The sequence below is a fragment of the Typha angustifolia genome, chromosome 8 (assembly GCF_048772165.1).
Source record: "Typha angustifolia cultivar Huaian chromosome 8, ASM4877216v1, whole genome shotgun sequence".
Classification (NCBI taxonomy): Eukaryota; Viridiplantae; Streptophyta; class Magnoliopsida; order Poales; family Typhaceae; genus Typha; species Typha angustifolia.
In genome coordinates this window covers 1542940-1561399 of record NC_133246.1, presented here as the reverse complement: position 1 = coordinate 1561399, position 18460 = coordinate 1542940, and the positions used below count along the sequence as shown (strand labels likewise).

Sequence of the window (18460 nt, the reverse complement as noted above, 5' to 3'; positions counted from 1 at the left end):
AGCCAGAGAGGGAGAGAGAAATGAGGTCAACTTCTGCACTAAGGGAACATAAGCTATTGTAGAGTTGGTGGGTGGGGCCAAAGCTCTAATAAAGCAATCAAGGTGCCTTTCGTCTAGTCCTTTCAAACTCCTCAATGACACTTGACTTACCATCTCTAATCCTCTACAAGTGAATTTTGGAAGATGCCATTTTATATTTGGTAAGCATATGGTGTAAACAAAAGTAATATAGATAAAAAAAAATGGGCATTATTCTCTATTCACATTTACAACAATAAAACATATTTATTTATTGAGCGAAGAAATCGGATAGGAAAATGATTGACATATTCAATTTGAAGGATTCCAAATCTCAACCAACAAAAAAGAAACATCTATCACTGATGTAATACAATGAGAGGCCCAATCCAATCTACTACCGACCTCAGCCGAAGAAAATGCCTAGTGTAACATCAAGATGTAACGATTGCATGAAGAAGCTGTGAGGAATGAAAAGAATATTACCCATTTTGTAGGACTGCAGATGAGCATTATCCCTTCTGAACACAAGGTTGGCTTGCCAAGAGCTCGGTTTGAGCTCAATTTGGTTGTGAACGAGTCAGTCAAGTTTAAGCCCTAATCGTCTCAAAAGTAAGCAAATTAAAACATAAGATTTGCAGAAAAGAAGTAGCAAAAATTAGTTCCTTTTCTAAATAGTCTGCCTATAAAGAACATTGTGAAAGGATGGATGGCCTGTTACTTAAAGGTTAACTATGTTCAGCAACAGGATAGATGAAATTGTGAGAAGAATATATTTTCTCTTGTATGAAAAATAAAGAATCAAAGAGAGCTAATATCAAATTTCTATAGTTACTGCTACAACAGTACATGGAAGCAAACTGGAATCCGAAAGCAATATGCCACAAAAATAGGCATACTTTTGGAAGTAACATATCATGAAAATTTGGCTCACATAAGAGAGAACCCCTGAACTTCTTGTCACAATTGGATCATAGTGATAATAGAAAACACTGTATGTTGAAACTTTTGAAAGATATATTGGAAGCTTGGTAGCTGGTTAATTCCTTGCAGATCTTTCACAGATACATGCCAATTTGAAGACAAACTGCACTATTCCTCCAGGGAAAATGCTACTGTTGTTGTCACAAACATTTAATAGTCTCCATCTGAAAATTATGTGCAAAAGATTGTGAGTGAACACAACAGGCCAAATATAGACTTCAACTGAAGATCATTTGATGCAGTACAGCTAATGTCTAGCATGAAAGATGATGAAACTTCAACATCATGTATACCTCAAACTATAGCCCAAAATTTCTTCCTGCAGATCAGCACAGGCTCCAACTTCTTTTCCTCATTCTCCAATGTATGTGATGTGACATCCCAAAGAAATTTTGGAGCAAGGTCTCGAATTCGTGACATAATGGAATCCTCATCTCTGATAATGATAAAACCCTGTATATTTACTCTATCGTGAGGCATACAGAATGCTCATCATATAAAAAGGTTACCAGTAATCTAGTTGTATGAGCGGCATATAATTATAAAAGAAGCTTAGAAGAGAGCCGAGAAGAATTTTGCTAGTTCCTCTATAGACGTAGTGGACAAAGAAGAAACACAATTGTGAAATTTCAGGAGTAATCAGCTCAAGCGACGTAAGTTGTTGAGACCTATCCAACTAACAGAAATTCCTACTATCAGAAATTTAACACCTTTGCTGTCCCAGCTTGTAACAAAAATAGAATCCTATCCATCAGATCAAGAGGATGATTAGTAGAAATTATCTCACAAATAGTACTATATGTAAAATCTGTGCAGTGTCTTGCCACTTAAACCAAAAGGCAGAGCAGTATTTTATGGATATAAGAATATTGTAAATGATATCACATAATGGAGCAAACTCGAATTTGATGTCAAATATTGGACACCCATGTCTACAGCAGCAAAAGATCTTATGAAACATAGCTATGAATGGTCAAGTTGTTGTATCTTATAATGTGAAGATTTCTGCTGAAATAAACTTGACAGTTTCAATGTAATAGAACCACAGTAGCTATGGTACCTGGGGTCTAATAATGCGATCCATCTCTAGCATGATATCTTCAATTAAGCAACCTTCCTCACGACCTTTGTAGAGAGAGAAAAGGTGGAATGCATGTAGCAGGTCATATGTACGTGGATACGTTGAGAATGGCTCACACCTACAGCATAAGTTTCTGATAAATTTGAATGCAACATTGATTGGGGCACAGACTTATAATTCAAATAGTATTATGAAATCCTACCAGTCATGGAAGGCACCAATCAATCCGCGGTCATATATAGCAGATAAGCTATTTTGCATTGTTGATGGCACTATATTCATAACCCAGACGGGAAAGGTACTTAATGCCACAGCAAATCCACCATAATTCGCATTCATGTCCATTACATTTCGGATGTCTGTCTTGTCGACATTAATAAGCATCCAATACTGCCGAAGTTGCTCTTGCCAGAATTGATTGTTCATATCAAACTGCTCCGGAGTTACTCCTATTGAAAATGCATTACAAGATGAATTATTAGATCAACTGTGATGCAACAAGAAAGCACAGTTTAGAGAATTTACTATTTCTTACTTAGCAGAGAGTTCTAGTAAGAATAATAGTTGCAACACAGAGAAAACTTGATTTGTTGCGTAGTAAAACTGGATTATTTGAAATTGGAATATAATTAGCTAAATAGAAAGGCCAATAATTTTGCTCCTTAAAAGAAAAGAAAAGGCTAATCTAGAAAGCCAAGAGACCTATACATACATCAGCAAGTATGCAATGTGGTTTTAGATGTAGTGAGATAACTAATGATATAAAACTCAAGATTTGAAGGTTCGATTACAGTTTTCAGGAAAAAAAAAACTTCTTTGTTAATTCCACAATTTAGCTCTTCATTTGTACCTTTTGATGTATAAAAGTTCTAAAAAATGATATAAAAGCAAAATTCTAAAAGTTTCAGCAAAATAATTGGAAAATTATGAGACCTATATTACTCACTTAGCTCACTTAAGATGGTGGAGAGTGAGAGACATTATGCAAGAGTCAAAACCATTACTAAAAAGACCAAACAATATTCTTTGGGTCAAAATGTGAAGATGCCAAAAGGTGGAACACTGTGAAAGTGTGAAGCCCTTGAGCCTCTTCCTGGAGGGATTTCCCCACATACATTTGTCTTACACTCCCCTTATTTCTTATTCCCTCCTATGGCAGTCAGATCTCTCCCAAGGATCACTACAGCCCTCTTCTTTGCCTTCCTCACATACAAGATCTTGCTCTGAGCTCATGTTCACCATCATGGAGAGAGATGTAGCAAGAGAACCAATTATTAAGATGCTCACTACAGAAATGAAAATGAAAATTACGACAAAATGAAGGGCCCTCGATTTTGGACAGGTCTCTACCAAAACTATTATGTCAGCTGAGAATGTATACCTTGCTATGAATAGTACTTTGCAAATTTTCTTGTAAATAAAATGAAATAGCCACCCCTTGTTCCTCCATCTACTTTATTTAATTCTCATACAAATGAGAATACAGAGGAAAAGGACAATCAAAGGAAAAGCTATACCAAATTACTGGGATAGTAACTCACCTATGTTCTCCAAGCTCCTAGAATATATTGAAAGACGATCAGGTCTAAGAGGCAGCTTCTGATAATTTGATTGCTGGCTGCTTAATCTCAAACAATTCCTTAATGGGGTTTTCCATGATACAGAAGAGTCATCTACATCATCACAGATTGCTAGCATATGATACTCAGCATTTTGTTGTCGGCATGAAGCATTTTCTGGTTTAAGCCATATAGCAGTTTGGACCTGCTTAGCGATGAGTTTCCAGCACATTGCTGTAGTAAGATTTATCAACTTCTCCCAAATGACTGGATAGTCTTTATCTTTCCTATAAGCAGGTGGAGCTGAATAGACAAAATATCCATTTGGTCGCAACAGACGATCCACCTCTTTGAGCAGTATGCCGTCTGAAAATAGAAACACACACACCAACGACAGAAAACAACGTTAGTAAATGGTTCACCAAGGGATATCAACAATTAGAAGCAACAATATTCTTCTAGAGAACTATCTAAATGCAAAGACAAACAGAAATTCATCTCGTGAAACTACAAACTGATCAAACTTCAACCGCACAATTAATGACAGAATCTTTTTCAAGGAAGTACTTGCTTCGAGCTTAAATAATATTTTTCTAGCATGATAACATATTTATATTTGGTCCTTAGATACCTCAATCACTTCTTGGGTACTTATACTCTTCTCAAATTTTGTTTCTACTTGTCACATATCAAATATATCAAAATCAATCACTATTATCTCTTAACTAACTATTTATAAGAGAACATTTGATGCAAAAGCGATATGTTTCAACAATCTAGTAATATACAATTTTACGTGGACATGCAGTTGACTGTAAATCGAATCAATAATTAGACTGTCTTTGAAAGTTGCATTAACAATTACTGATTTTGCTGAAAGCAACAAGTAATGAATTAAACAATATGATTATTCCGCACATTTTGTGCCATCTGGTACTAAAGCTGAAGTTTCCATATTAGACAATAAGAATAAGTTACCATTTTCATGCCAATCAACACGACATCGTGAACAATGAACCATTTCAAACGAGCTTGAAGGCAAAGGCAATTGTTTCGTGGCCAAAACAGAAATCATTGCACCAATTCCTCTTTCTAAGGCAAACTGAATTTGATTCTCATGGCCATCTTTTGGAGCAAAAGACATCGTCTGTATGTCTAGTGGAAGTAAATAAGCAGAAAAACTAGCAACACCACAGCCAACGTCCAAAACTTGAACTACCCCCGCTGTACGTAGATCACCTGTGCCATTGGTTATCATACTCCCTAGCCTGCGGTTAACAATTCCAAACGGGCATGTTACTTGGGATAAACCTTTTGCATTATCATCAAAATGTTACCAAACGAAAGTTTTTTACCTAGAGCAATTGACGCAAATTTGGAGTATCAATGAATGTTGGACCATAACTACAAAATTATCAATGTTTTACCACAGCGAAAAAGCAAGCAAGGTATTATTCATCATAACTCAACTGATAAGAGAATATGGAGATTCCATGAAAATGAAATGGCTATTTGAATTATGTAGACCTGTTAACGACATATTACAGAACACTATGATGAACTTGTGTAATATGAAGGTGTATTTCGACATCTAAGGCGCTACACCATTGACTCAAAAGCTCTGCATGTAATTAGTCAGGTCATGTGGTGTTTTATCTTTGCTGATCGGTGAATATTTTTGGTTTTATGATTACTATGTTACATACATTAGTTTTGTTCCTTGATGCCATCTTTGGTTTTAGCATGACCCTAAATGCAACCCTAGTTTTGCTGATTAATGCTACTCCTTTGAATTACTTGATGATAGTAATGTTTCAACCTTCAACACAATATTGTTCCTGGATATGCACTCACAGCCATATTATTGCAGTGATTATGCACAGATAACATATATCTGAATACCACCTGTAGAACAGTACAATAGGTTTGCCATTATGAACATTATGACTAACAGTTTACCAGTGCAGCATACAAATTGCAAACAAATCCATATTACTTTCTGCTACCTGCTGAGATATAGTTTCTTAAAAATTTACCCCATAAGAAAGCTAAAACAAACTAGAGAGTAAACTATTCAGAACTTGTCTTAAGGTAAAGTTTACCTCTCAATATACTCAGACGCCCCATTCTTGAAATGAGTACCTCCTCCAGGGAACCACCACAGCTTACCCTTTTCGTGCACCCAATTTTGTCCTCCTTTGACTTCAGCAAGATGTGAATGATTCACATTACTAAGCCACACATAGTCCTTACTTGTTGGCCATTTTATTGGTATCTTGTAGTCATTTGGTGGGGGCACCAAACAAAATAACCGCTTTCCAAGAGGAGGGCAATGACTTTCAAGTTCTTCTTCTCTAGATGTATCTAAGTTCTTAAGCGAGCTCCTTACATAATCTAAATCATGGCAGGGAATATATTCATTAAATTGCAGAGGGCACACATTCACCCCACTTTCTGATATAGAGACCGGTGTTGTTCGAAATGTAAGAGAGACTCTATTTTTGAACTGAAATGAACCTGCAGATGAAACATACAAAGTACTTAAAGCCCAATGAAAAGTAATTTCAGAAAAGCAGTTTTCAGGATATTGTAAAATCACATAGTACATTAGTGTAGAATACTGAATGCTTATGCATTCTCTTTTGCACGGCTAGAAAATAATCAAATAGAACTTCTGAGATAAGTTAGATCAAAAGAGGCATTTTAGATGTTAGACTTTCCTTGAGTCGAAAAGTAATGCTTCAGATAATAATACATTTGGAAAACCACTTCTCCGCTTCAGAAAATTGTTGCTGATTGCTAGAACTTTGATGTGTAAGAGGGTAAAAATCATAAATATGCCCTGACTACAGCAATCATCTTCCTTAGGTAAAATCATAAATTGTTACCCTTGGACATCTAGGAAAACTCCGCTAACAACAACAACAACATCTAAAGGCAACTTGAGGCATCCCAACATTGGTCTAAGTCAATGGCTTCAGCAAACTAAGGGATATGCAAGAAAACACAAACAAAAACAACCTCATCTCAGCTCTTCGTTCTCATTTCTTTCCTTCTCCCTCTAGTCTTTCTAGAATTAGCAAATTCCACCCTACCGCCTGTCTTCTCTTGGTATCTAGATTTCTCGCGCATAATAAAGATAAGTAGGATAGAGATCTACAGTCCATGATAAAGTATAACAAATCCTCCAAATTTACACGGAACCAGTGGAAAAGAACAGTAACCTCAAGTCAGTTCTAACACACGTAACCAACTGTTCCACCCCAGAAACACAGATCATTCCATCTTGTAAGCAATTATTCCTACAACACTGCCAAATTATATAGTCTGGGAGTCCAAAAGCTCCAATTCGTTCTAGAAAGCAATGCAGGATCAAAAGGACACGTAGATACCTGGAGGAGAAGCCGAAGAATCGGGAGTGAGACGAGTGTTCTCGACGACGAGGGAGGACGAGGAGGACGGATCGGAGCTGAAGAGAGTGCCGGCGTAGAAGGAGGCGATGATGAGGAAGACGGCCACCAAGATCAGTTGCAAAGACCTCGGATCCAACGCCACCGACAACATCTCTTCTTCCTCTCTTCTTCGTTCTCGGAGATGGGGACTTTTTTCGAATTAATGCCTTCGGAAAACCATTTCTCCGCCACAGCTAATCGGGGAATTTGCAAATAAGTACAGCAATTTTTTCATTATCCTCACTCCGAGAAGGGGGATATGAAGAAGTAATAAGATGGCCGACCAACATGCCACGACTTGATCCACCCTAGCATTTTAAAGGTAATATATTATGTATACTTCCTTCAGGATTGGTCAAAGGCTTGGCCTTTCTTGGGCCTCGTTGAAACGTGTCCCAGGCCCAGCAATAACAATGGAGTATTATGAGCCCAAGCTACCCCAATTCAAACCCAAAAATTCTCATCACTCCCTATATTCCGAAGAGAACACGAGATGTAGGCATTAAGGAAATGGGGATGGGAAAATATGGATAATATTTCTAATTCGTACATGAGTAAGAAAGAACACCAATGGTGATGTTGTTATTATGCATGGAAATGTAAGCACATGATGTAACTCGATTTGCTGTGCAAATAATGTAATAATATCCATACATGACCAATGTATGAATTCCAGCAGTGCTTAGAGATATCACCATAAACTCTTCGATCCTTATCCAAGCAGAAAGTTATATCTACCGGAGCAAGCAAATAGCAAATATAACGCTACTTAAATGTTATTTCTCAATTCTCACATAAAAAAGAAGGAACAAAACAAAGAAACCCAGTAATCCTTCGTTAGAAATTGAAATGGCTTTCTAACACAAAATAATTTGAGCATCTTTTTGATTGCAAACTAAGGCTGAAACTTTTCCATAGCTAAAGTTAGCTCACATACTTCAAGTATCACTGCATACTGATTCTTTTCTTTTTACGCAGGAAAACAGAACCACATATAATACTATATATGCAATCGTACCCTCATTATTCTGGAATATCTGTTTGAACATGTGGACAGAGGGATTGATGTACCGATATTATCCATAAGACCATAACCATTCTTCTATTAACACTATTGCCAATATTAAGGCATTTGTCTGCCGCACAGAATTGTAAGTATCGTAAGGCACCACAATAGAAGTGCACTAAAATAGAGATCCTCGAAAACAAAACAGAATGGAGAGATAGATCCTCTCCAGATCCCTAAATGCTTGCTCATGAATTATGATGCCTTGGAAGAACTTAATCATCACTTTAATTGGTACAGGCCAATGGATATTTTTGTACAGATCCCATACTGGTTTAGGAACAAGAGATAAAAACAGCTGAAGAAAATATATATCACATGCTAACACCCTATTACTTGACATCAATACCAGATTCTCCGTTAGCAAGAATCCCAACGTTGTAGCAGCACTGATAGGAAATAATATGCATCACCGCCAAGATGGCAGCATATATCCAGTTAGTATTGTACTAGCATCTGCAATGGCACATCTAACTGCACAGGGAAAGCCTGACTGCTTTTCAACCTTACCCAAATCTAAGAAAATCCTGACATGCAGAGAGCTGAAGTCTGTATAGGACAACCACAGTCGCCATGTAGCTTATGAAAGCAAGGTAGCTGCTGCTAGAGTAGCCTTCTTAGTATTAACTTTAGTAATCAATGGAGGTAATTTTGATAGAACCCATTGAGGTGTAGAAGAAGACCCTAGCCACAAAGCTTCACCTGTATCCTTATGTTTGAAATCAGGAGATTTTGGATTTAACTGCATGCAAAGAGGAGCAGTCAAAGAATTAAAGAGAAAAAATAGGACAATTATGTTGATTTTTTGTCAGATTTACCTTGTTTGATCGATTGTCCCACCATCTATCTGGATTATCCACGAGGCTCTTCCATAAATCTGAATCAGAATATTTTGCAAGTCATTAGCAATGACTAAAACTTTCAAATAGGTCCAAAAACAAGATAAAAAATCATGTTGACGAATAACTAAGAAGATAAACCTTGTGGCGAAGAACCAGCACGCAAATAAAAATTGATCATGCAAAGTACATTAGATTGACAAAGTAGCGGAAATAATTTTAGAACTTAAAAACATTACATGATTACAATATGACTTTAAGAAATGAAGTCAACTGGATAAACAGTTCACATGCACATCAACCTGGTTTAGTGAATCCCGGTATATGATGTGTGAGCAAAAATTCAAAACATCAGCTAACAGAACTAGCAACTGAAAGAAGCCAGCAGCAGAGTGTAATGATAATGGACAAACAGACGAAGATGAAGAATTTAAAGGACAAAAACAAGAAGCATACTACAAAATTCTGTCACACCTAATAATAGAGCAGAACAAAGGAACTCTGTTCACCTACCATCAGTTGTTTTAGGAGGTACTGCAGAGGCATCTTTTCTGTCCTTATTGTTAATATACCTGCTATTACCTGCTAAATTAACATGTATGTAAAATTAAAAGAAGCAAATAATAAAAATGGAAACTAACTGATAAGAGGATTGAAGCATGTACCCTTTTCAGTTTGAAATTCCTTAATCGTCTTTTCTTTATTCCAGGTACTATATCTCCCATCAAATACTAAGCTATCCAATTTTGTTAGCACCCAATGTGGTGCACGGTCAAGCCATAATGCTTTCTTAGTTTCCATGTGCTTAAAATCTGGGAATTTTGGATTTACCTGCACAGCAGGGAGACAACAAACTAAATTGAAATGGACAACAACACATATAAGTGCAGAAGAAGATATAAAAAATATAATTACCAATCCATTTAATTTATCCTTTCGGTTATCCTTCCACTGATGTGGGCTGATGACAAGATCATTCCATATATCCTCCATAGAGTTCTGCGACTTCTTTCCATAAACTGAAATAAATAGATGCAGACTAAATTGATGGGGCAATGGATCAAACAACGCTAGTAATTTCCATAGGTTTGATATGTCTCAACTTTGTTTTATACGGTAAATTTAATTTCCTTTACTTTGGAAATATTGCTCTGGAGATCCCCAAAATCAGCAGCATTTGAGAACAAAGATAATGGTGAATTGCTATAGACAAATGAGTCAAATCCTGACTGGGTTATGTCTAAATTGAATACCTTGTCTATCAGTCAAAAGACCCCAAAAAAGTGGTAAGCAATGCGGCTTATTAATTATACATCCTATTCCTGAAGCAAGAACTAGCAGCATCTTAGGATTAGGCAATCATGTCCAAGCATAAAGGGGGATGGGAAGAAGTTTTCTCTATCTCAGCTACAATAAAAAACACCAACTTAGAGCTGTATTAGTCAGCGATTCAGTTGAGATACATAGGAAAAATAAAAAAACGTAAAATTTAAGTGAATTTACATTTAGGTTTTGGTTATACAATATTTAGAAGGAATTAGCATGATCATATAACCCATGACAAGTGACCGAACTTTCAGGGAAAAGTAGAGAGAGCAGTAGAAAGAAAGAACAAAGGCAAAAAAAGAGGATAATAGTCCACCTATATAACTTTTAGTATATCTTCAAGCTATCTGATATGTGATAGAACTCAAAGCTATATAGGTTGCAATGCCATAAAAATGTCATACTATAATATTGCAATAAAGTAAAAACAGAGCTGCCTTGTGTTATTATAGAAAAAAAAAAAAAAACAAGCCGGCAGCACCAACTATCTGGGTTTGCATATATGTATCCTTTTTCTTCCTTCAGGTCTATCCAATGTAAGGTTATTTGTTAACTTGAGCGCTATCCTGCCTTGTTTTACGATAACAAATTAAAATGGTTAAAGACATTTTGAATTTTCGACTTAAATTAGATCTGGCAAATAGTCCAAAAGTTATGAATTAACACATGAAAAAATAGTCTCATGATAACAAATTGAAATGGTTAAAGACATTTCAACTTAAATTAGATCTGGCAAATAGTCCAAAAGTTATGAATAAACACATGAAAAAATAGTTTCCTGCTTCACTAGTTAAAAACCAGATAACAGACACGCCAAAAGCCAAAACATTTTCCTTATGGGACCTCAATTCTCTACATCTGAGGGGCATGAAAGAGAATTTTATTACAAAATCAAAATTACCCATCCTATTTCTGGCTTTTATACACATGTCAGTAAGGCCTCATAGGCATTATCCCAGTCATGAAAAAAGACACTCCAGTCAGTTTCTGGCTTACATATTCCTAAACAGATTACCTTTGATTCAATCAAGTTCTAACTGTATATCATCTTCAAAACATTGACGATATTACTATGTCTTTATGGTGTGAGCAAGTAGGCAACATATGGATAATATGGATAATTAAACTGCCTATAAAAACCCTTGCATGGATTATAATATTTAGACTGCATGCATTCAAACTTGGCAAATATATCATCTTCAATCAAGTTCTAACTGAATATCATCTTCAAAATATTGACGATATTACTATGTCTTTATGGTGTGCGCAAGTAGGCAACATATGGATAATATGGATAATTAAACTGCCTATAAAAACCCTTGCATGGATTATAATATTTAGACTGCATGCATTCAAACTTGGCAAATAAACGGATGATATCTGTGAGAGTGCAAAAAATTGAAACAAAAAATATTGAAGCAAAAAATTTCAATAATAAATACATAAATAGTACAAATATATGATGTGATTACACAATGAGAGAAATGATAAACAAACCAATGTCACTAAAAAAAAATGTAAATGAGTTGTGAACAGCATGCTTTACCTGGACTACTAGGGTTCACCTCACCCTTCTTGTCCACCATGTGGATAGTTTTTTCTTGACAATTATTTTGCACAAAACTCACGGTATGAGCTAAAACCTATAATAATCATAGCTTAGATGTCAATCGTACGACTAAGTTTGTTTAATCAACTTCAACAAAAATAAAACTACGGAAAGAATAGCAAGACACACTAAATGTAAACAAAATAAGTTATGAAGTATTAGGAAGGCAGATGAGGAAGTAATGACCAAGGAATAGGTCAAGTATTTGTGTAAGATATTGTACCTGAACATTAGTTTGGGAATCTTTCATTTCAAATGGTGGTGCATCCCCACTTAGTTGACCAGTAATATACACAAGATCACTTTCCTTTAAGTGGCAAGCAGCTATTTGTGCCATGTTACCTTGAAAAATTATTGGAATCCTGAAATAGAATAAAAATCTGTGACTGACTTCACCACCTCAACGTAGAAGGCAAAGAAAAGGGAGTACAGATTTGAAACCTAACACAAATAAGAAGAGAACAACTGTAAGGAACCAATTTTTTCTGTCAACCAAGAGGAAGCTACACCAATATCTAAAAGGATCAGAAGGATCACTGATGCATAGGAAAAGAGATAATCTGAGTCCCTTTTAGGGAATGATGAGGACTAGAAACTCAATCCACAAAGAAAACCAATGTAAAAAATAATGTGATATGTCCAAAACACCAACAAGATTTACCAAATACTGCTTTTAGCCCCATACTTAAAACAAACAAAGAACAATCATTTAAATAAATACTTTTAGAATACATTTTTTGTAGCTTTATGTTGAAAAAAGAAAATCTACGCTGGCTGTCAAGGTATAATGCAAACCCTCCTTTAGAAGGGCGGGCTATATAGAGAGGAATCAAGAAAGGGGATCCATCTAGCCAACTGAAAAAGTTGGATGTGAAGGTTTGACTGTCGTCGTTGTTGTATTATTTATATACATCTCGTCCTAAAGAAGACCCAATAAAAAACATCTAACCAGCAATTCATTCATCTCCTAAAACAGAAGACAACATATCGAGATGGCCAAATATAAAAATGCCTGAAGTAAGCTTGTCAAAGTAATCAAGCCCCTCAAGATTGGGTTAACCATAATCCGTCTTAAACTTGAATCAGAGAAAGCTCGATCAAGATCAGCTCAATTAGAATCCTACCTGAAACGGACAAAGATATACATGAAGTGGTCTGGAATCTCCTATTGGATCTTGAAATTCCATTACCAAGAAGCTAATTGCTTTGAAGAAAGGGAAGTCCTTTGTGTTGCCACAATTGCCAAACCGATATAACCCCAAATTGAGGATTAACAGCAAAAGCCAGTAAATTATCTAAACATATTCAATGTCGAAGAGCAATCAAAAGGAATGATTAATAGAAGGTCGTCATGACTGCATAACCAGGAAAAAGAAATACCAGAAAGATCTATGATTCATATTCTTCAAACTAGACAACACAATAAAAAAACCACAACCAATTGATCAATAGAACGAACAAAGAATTACCGCAGAGGCATCAAATCACCATACCAGAACTGCGGGAGCTCCTCCTTCTTCTCATGGACAAGGACGGACACTGCGGCGAACCTTCCATCAGGTAAAGTCTGGAGCTGTAGGGGCACACCAATTTTCCCAACAAGGTGCACCGAGTTGGCGACTTTGGCCTGGAAAGGTATCTCCATTGGTCTCGGCAAATCGACAGACTCCTCCCCACGAGCCGGGGGTCTCCACCCGGAGCTCGGAGACCCTAAAGATTGTTCCTCTACTGCTGGCTTAGGTTTCCTCTTATAAGTGCGCTTCTCCGGAGATGCGGCGGCGCCGCTGTCGGTGGAGAGGGCCGTGATGGGGATTTGGCGGACGAGAAGCCATTTCTTGGATCGGGAGGCGGAGGAGGAGGAGGAGGAGAGGAGGCCGGCGAAGGCGCGGGAGAGGTTCATGGTGGTGGAGAGGAGAGGAGGATAGCTAAAACCCTAGAGAGAGAGAGAGAGAGAGAGAGAGAGAGAGAGAGAGAGAGAGAGGAGGAGGAAGAGGCCAGCAACAGGAGCTACATATAGCAAAACCCTAGTTCTTGGATGGGTGAAGGAATTGGAAGGGTTTCGGCGTAGAGTGGGAGCGGGAAGCGACGTTTTAACCGACTAAAGCCGAGCTCTGCGATCAGAAGGATGGAAGGAGAGCTTCTTGGGATAAGCAAATTAGCTAGGAAGTAAACTGAAATAAATACATAATATAGGGTGTGAAATGAAAATAATCCTTGTCTATGGGCTTCTACTGGGTGAGAATTGGGCCAACTTCAATATTTACAATTAGGCCCAAATCTTGCTCTCGAGTCTCGTCCCACTCTTTTACCCACTCCGGTCTAGTACTAAATTACCCAGGAAGAAGCCGAAGAAAAAGAAGCCAAAGAGGGAGACGCCGAGATCTACCACCACCATGGCGTCGACCTCCCCTCTCCAAAAGCTCGCCACCTTCAAAGAAGCCACCGCTCTTCCTCTACCATCTACTGCTTCTCCTCTCGACTCCTTGGCCTCGGATCCGATCTTCTCGGCCTTCCTCTCCCCTTCCTTCGATCCCGCTCTCTTCTCCTCCCAGGCCCTCTCCTCCGGCTCCGCTGCCTCCCGCGCCGAGCACCTCCACGAATCCATCCGTCTCCTTAACGTCCACCTCCGCTCCGAGGTCCTCTCCCGCCACCCGCACCTCCTCTCCCACCTCCTCTCCCTCCGCTCCGCCTCTTCTTCCCTATCCTCCCTCCGCCCCGCTGTGGCCTCCCTCTCCTCCTCTCTCCTCCGCGCCCGCCTCGACCTCGCCGCCCCTCGCCGCGCCCTCCTCTCGCACTCCCTCCAGCTATCCCACCTCCTCGCCTCCGCCGACCTCCTCCACCACTCCTCCCGCCTCCTCAAGCTCGCTTCACGCCTCCGCGACACCACCGACCTCGCCCGGGCCGCTGAGATCCATCGCGAGATCCGGCAGCTCTACGACGAACGTGGCCTCGATGGGATCTCCGTCGTCGAGGACGAGATGCGCCTCCTCGCCGAGACAGGCGCCCGTCTCCGCAGCGACGCCGCCACCGCCGTCGAGCGCGGCATGGATAACTCCAACCAAAACGACATCTGGTGCGGCCTCCAGGTGTTCTACAATCTCGGCGAGCTCCGCCCCGCCGTGGAAAACCTGATCAACAAATACAAAGCGGTCGGGGCGAAGAGCGTGGCGGCTGCTCTCGATATGAAGGCGATCTCGAGTTCGAATTCTTCGTTCGGGGGACCGGGAGGGATTCAGAGGAGTGGGACGCCGCAGATTGGAGGAGGGAAGAGGGCAGGGGAGGCGCTGTGGGAGAGGATGAGGCAGTGCATGGATGAGCTGCACCGAGTGGTGACGGCGGTGTGGCAGCTGCAAAGCGTGCTGACGAAGAAGAGGGTGCCCTTCAGCCAAGTCTTGTTCCTCGAAGAGGTTTGGCAGGTGAGCTCTTATTTCTTTAGTAAACGTCAATTTGTATGGAATTGTGTGTTTCTTAATGCCATTATTGGAATTCTTCAGGATTTATAAGTGACATCTTCTTTCAGCAATTTTTAGCAATTGCTATTGTTTAAAATTGGGATTATGCTGGTTTCTCTTCTTTATAGGTGTTAGAACCCTTTTAATATAGAAGGTTTGAAGCTTTCTGTTATCTTGAATATGTTATGCTATTGGGAAGAAAAGGGCATTTCATTATTATCATCAGGTCATAAAGCCTTTCACTTCTCAAAATAGTTTCCATATACTTGGTTGGTGTTGTAATATCTGTGCTGTTTTTCTGACACTATGAGTTAATTCTTCTCTAGGAAGGTGAACCTCTATTGACAGAGCGAGTATGGGAAGCACTTGTGAAAGCTTTCGCAAGCCAAATGAAGTCTGCTCTCACAGCTTCAAGTTTTGTTAAAGAAATATTTACTCTTGGGTACCCAAGGTTATTCTCGATGGTAGAGAACCTTCTAGAAAGGATCTCGAGAGACACTGATGTGAAGGGTGTTCTTCCAGCTCTCAGTCCAGAAGGAAAGGAGCAAATGGTTGCTGCAATTGATACGTTCCAGACAGCCTTTTTAGCTCTCTGTCTCAGTCGTCTTTCTGATTATGTTAATAGTATATTTCCAGTATCCAGTCGTGGGAGCATACCTTCAAAAGACCAGATCTCAAGACTCATATCACGTATCCAGGAAGAAATTGAAGTCATTAGAATGCATGGGCACTTGTTGCTTCTCGTTTTACATGAGATTGGAAAGGTTCTACTTCTGCTAGCTGAGAGAGCTGAATACCAGGTAAAACATTTTGGCATTCTGATTGTATAACTACACCTTGAGCTGCATGCTTCCTGTTTTATTATTCTCCAGAACCTGAAGAGTGAGGCACATTCTTTGTGGTATAGTTAAGTCACATAATAGTCACAGGTCAGATGCAACTATAGCAGTTCTCTGGCCTATCTTCAGCAAAATATGGTTGAGCCAGGATCGTATAATAGATATAAGCTTTTCTTAGAACCAGAGCTTATACTTGTACACCTTAGTAAATAGAGAATTCCATGCGTTCAAGTTAGGTCTCTTTATCTAGTAAGATTACTTGCTTCATAGGACTTCCATAAGGGCCAAGGAATGTACAGCCTGATGCTAGTTGATGAACCTATTTGGTTACATAAAATACTTTGTACTTGACAAATGATTGATGCTGCTGCTTCTCTGAATAATATTTCGTCATAATTTCTATATACAGGTATCAACAGGTCCTGAAGCCCGTCAAGTGACAGGCCCTGCAACTCCAGCCCAACTCAAAAACTTTACTCTATGTCAACACCTTCAAGAGATTCACACACGCATTTCAAGCATTGCTTTGATGCTCCCAAGTGTTGCTGCTGATGTCTTATCCCCATCTCTTGGTGTTATCTATGGTGTAGCCTGTGACTCAGTTACCTCTCTTTTCCAATCCATGCTTGATCGACTAGAGTCATGCATCCTACAAATCCATGAGCAGGATTTTGGTGTCCACGGGTTGGATGCAGCAATGGACAATAATGCATCTGTTTACATGGAAGAGTTTCAAAAGTCCACTGTCCATTTCCGCAGTGAGTTTCTATCCAAGCTACTGCCTCCTTCTTCTGCTTCTCGTTCGGAAACCATCTGTACTAGGCTTGTAAGGAGAATGGCTTCAAGGATTCTCATATTCTTCATCAGACATGCTGCTCTTGTGAGGCCTCTTTCCGAATCGGGCAAGTTGCGGATGGCAAGAGATATGGCAGAGCTGGAGCTAGCTGTGGGCCAGAACTTATTTCCAGTGGAGCAGCTTGGTGCACCATACCGAGCACTTCGAGCTTTCCGGCCTGTCATCTTCTTGGAGACAGCTCAGCTTGAAAGGTCTCCACTCCTTCAAGATTTGCCACCCAGTGTGATACTCCACCACCTCTACTCTCGAGGGCCTGATGATCTGCAGTCACCTTTGCAGAGAAACAAACTCACACCACTTCAGTATTCATTGTGGTTAGATTCACAAGGTGAGGATCTGATTTGGAGAGGAATAAAGACAACCCTAGATGATTATGAGTTGAGAGTTAGAACTCGAGGAGATAAGGAGTTTAGTCAAGTGTACATTCTCATGCTTCATATTGGATCAGCATTGGTTCAGAGCACTTCTTCTCAACGGTGACTTGGTCCTTCACCAACTTGTGATCATAGATCTGCATCATCCCATCAATTTGGTCTTATGCCAGATTCTGTTGGTTTGGCATAAATTAACCGATCAGAGTGACTTACTGTTTGTTGTTCACATGGTTTTCATATAAATGAGTTACTACAGAATTTATTTTTTCCATTTAAACGAAGTAATGTTTTGTGACTTTTTCTCTCTGTTCCATCTCCTATGCTTGTAGTCATCGTATTATCTGAGTTACTCTGTCAGTTAAAGAACTTTTATAGGACATGAAATATTGGATTGGTGGTAAAGTTGTCTATTTTATCATGAGTTTTAACTTGAATGAAGCATATGCCGACATAATCACTGACATATAAAAGTCTCTGCAAATTAATCATCTATCTGTTCATCAAAGCTTCAATTTTTGCTATTTGATTATCTGCTTGATATCTTATCTTCCCCTAAAGCTTAAGTGACTTGTACATGAAAATTCTATTATATCTAATAATTTTAATTTTGTTTGTATCATTTATTTAATAATTTAATTTTTTTAACTGGGTATATAATTATTTTTATTAATAAATTTTAATAAAATAGTATCGCTGGAAACATCTTATTGAGATGTTTAAAATGAGTTATTAAAATTTTTTAAATATTAAATTATTTTTTAGTTATTAAATTTTTTTAATTAGATAATAAATATTTTATTATTTATTATTTAAAATATTTTTGAGCGCATCTTTTGTATAAGTGGTACGATAAATTATATAGGTGATGAGATGAGAAAGCCCAGCGGGAGAACGAGGCCCAGCAAAGCCCATTTTGGACAAAGAACTCACCGGAGAGACGCACCGAGGAGGAATCCATGGAAGAAGAGAGGGGGAATCGCCCTTCTCTGACGACGAATCCGAGCC

At 38.7% G+C, this 18460-nt stretch overlaps 3 protein-coding genes across 5 annotated transcripts; 1 reads left to right on the top strand and 2 right to left on the bottom strand.

Annotated features, from left to right (window-relative positions):
- Nucleotides 1–768: 768 nt before the first annotated feature.
- LOC140765831 (probable methyltransferase PMT7) lies at nt 769–7380 on the bottom strand. Its single transcript, XM_073105087.1, has 8 exons — nt 7035–7380; nt 5745–6159; nt 4621–4910; nt 3625–4008; nt 2286–2532; nt 2063–2201; nt 1296–1455; nt 769–1166 (listed from the first exon to the last, which is right to left on the bottom strand). The coding sequence occupies exons 1-7, from the start codon at nt 7204–7206 to the stop codon at nt 1297–1299; spliced, it is 1806 nt and encodes a 601-aa protein (XP_072961188.1). The 5' UTR covers nt 7207–7380; the 3' UTR covers nt 769–1166; nt 1296.
- A 975-nt stretch (nt 7381–8355) lies between these two features.
- Nucleotides 8356–14069, bottom strand: LOC140765699 (protein OSB2, chloroplastic-like). Of its 3 annotated transcripts, none has more exons than XM_073104904.1 (8): nt 13404–14069; nt 12158–12296; nt 11872–11968; nt 9915–10018; nt 9665–9830; nt 9513–9584; nt 8979–9037; nt 8356–8902 (listed from the first exon to the last, which is right to left on the bottom strand). In XM_073104904.1, exons 1-8 carry the CDS (start codon nt 13832–13834, stop codon nt 8741–8743), a joined length of 1230 nt encoding a protein of 409 aa, XP_072961005.1. In that variant the 5' UTR covers nt 13835–14069; the 3' UTR covers nt 8356–8740. The 3 variants fall into 3 exon arrangements, with proteins under 3 accessions (XP_072961005.1, XP_072961006.1, XP_072961007.1); XM_073104905.1 differs by having other exon boundaries at nt 9513–9581; nt 13404–14068; XM_073104906.1 differs by having other exon boundaries at nt 13428–14068.
- A 188-nt stretch (nt 14070–14257) lies between these two features.
- On the top strand, nt 14258–17930 carry LOC140765233 (conserved oligomeric Golgi complex subunit 5). Its single transcript, XM_073104207.1, has 3 exons — nt 14258–15350; nt 15713–16186; nt 16635–17930. Exons 1-3 carry the CDS (start codon nt 14328–14330, stop codon nt 17559–17561), a joined length of 2424 nt encoding a protein of 807 aa, XP_072960308.1. The 5' UTR covers nt 14258–14327; the 3' UTR covers nt 17562–17930.
- The last annotated feature ends 530 nt before the right edge of the window (nt 17931–18460 follow it).

What these genes read in the sequence shown, in the direction of transcription:
- LOC140765831 (XM_073105087.1), bottom strand. Translation starts at nt 7,206, where the DNA reads ATGTTGTCGGTGGCGTTGGATCCGAGGTCTTTGCAACTGATCTTGGTG. An exon ending in TTCTTCGGCTTCTCCTCCAG is followed by an intron (nt 6,160 to 7,034) that starts GTATCTACGTGT and finishes TTTCATCTGCAG; the next exon opens with GTTCATTTCAGTTCAAAAAT. An exon ending in GCGTCTGAGTATATTGAGAG is followed by an intron (nt 4,911 to 5,744) that starts GTAAACTTTACC and finishes TGTTAACCGCAG; the next exon opens with GCTAGGGAGTATGATAACCA.
- LOC140765699 (XM_073104904.1), bottom strand. Translation starts at nt 13,834, where the DNA reads ATGAACCTCTCCCGCGCCTTCGCCGGCCTCCTCTCCTCCTCCTCCTCC. An exon ending in AGGATAAATTAAATGGATTG is followed by an intron (nt 9,831 to 9,914) that starts GTAATTATATTT and finishes CCTGCTGTGCAG; the next exon opens with GTAAATCCAAAATTCCCAGA. An exon ending in ACCTCCTAAAACAACTGATG is followed by an intron (nt 9,038 to 9,512) that starts GTAGGTGAACAG and finishes ATTCTGATTCAG; the next exon opens with ATTTATGGAAGAGCCTCGTG.
- LOC140765233 (XM_073104207.1), top strand. Translation starts at nt 14,328, where the DNA reads ATGGCGTCGACCTCCCCTCTCCAAAAGCTCGCCACCTTCAAAGAAGCC. An exon ending in TCCTCGAAGAGGTTTGGCAG is followed by an intron (nt 15,351 to 15,712) that starts GTGAGCTCTTAT and finishes ATTCTTCTCTAG; the next exon opens with GAAGGTGAACCTCTATTGAC. An exon ending in CTGAGAGAGCTGAATACCAG is followed by an intron (nt 16,187 to 16,634) that starts GTAAAACATTTT and finishes TTCTATATACAG; the next exon opens with GTATCAACAGGTCCTGAAGC.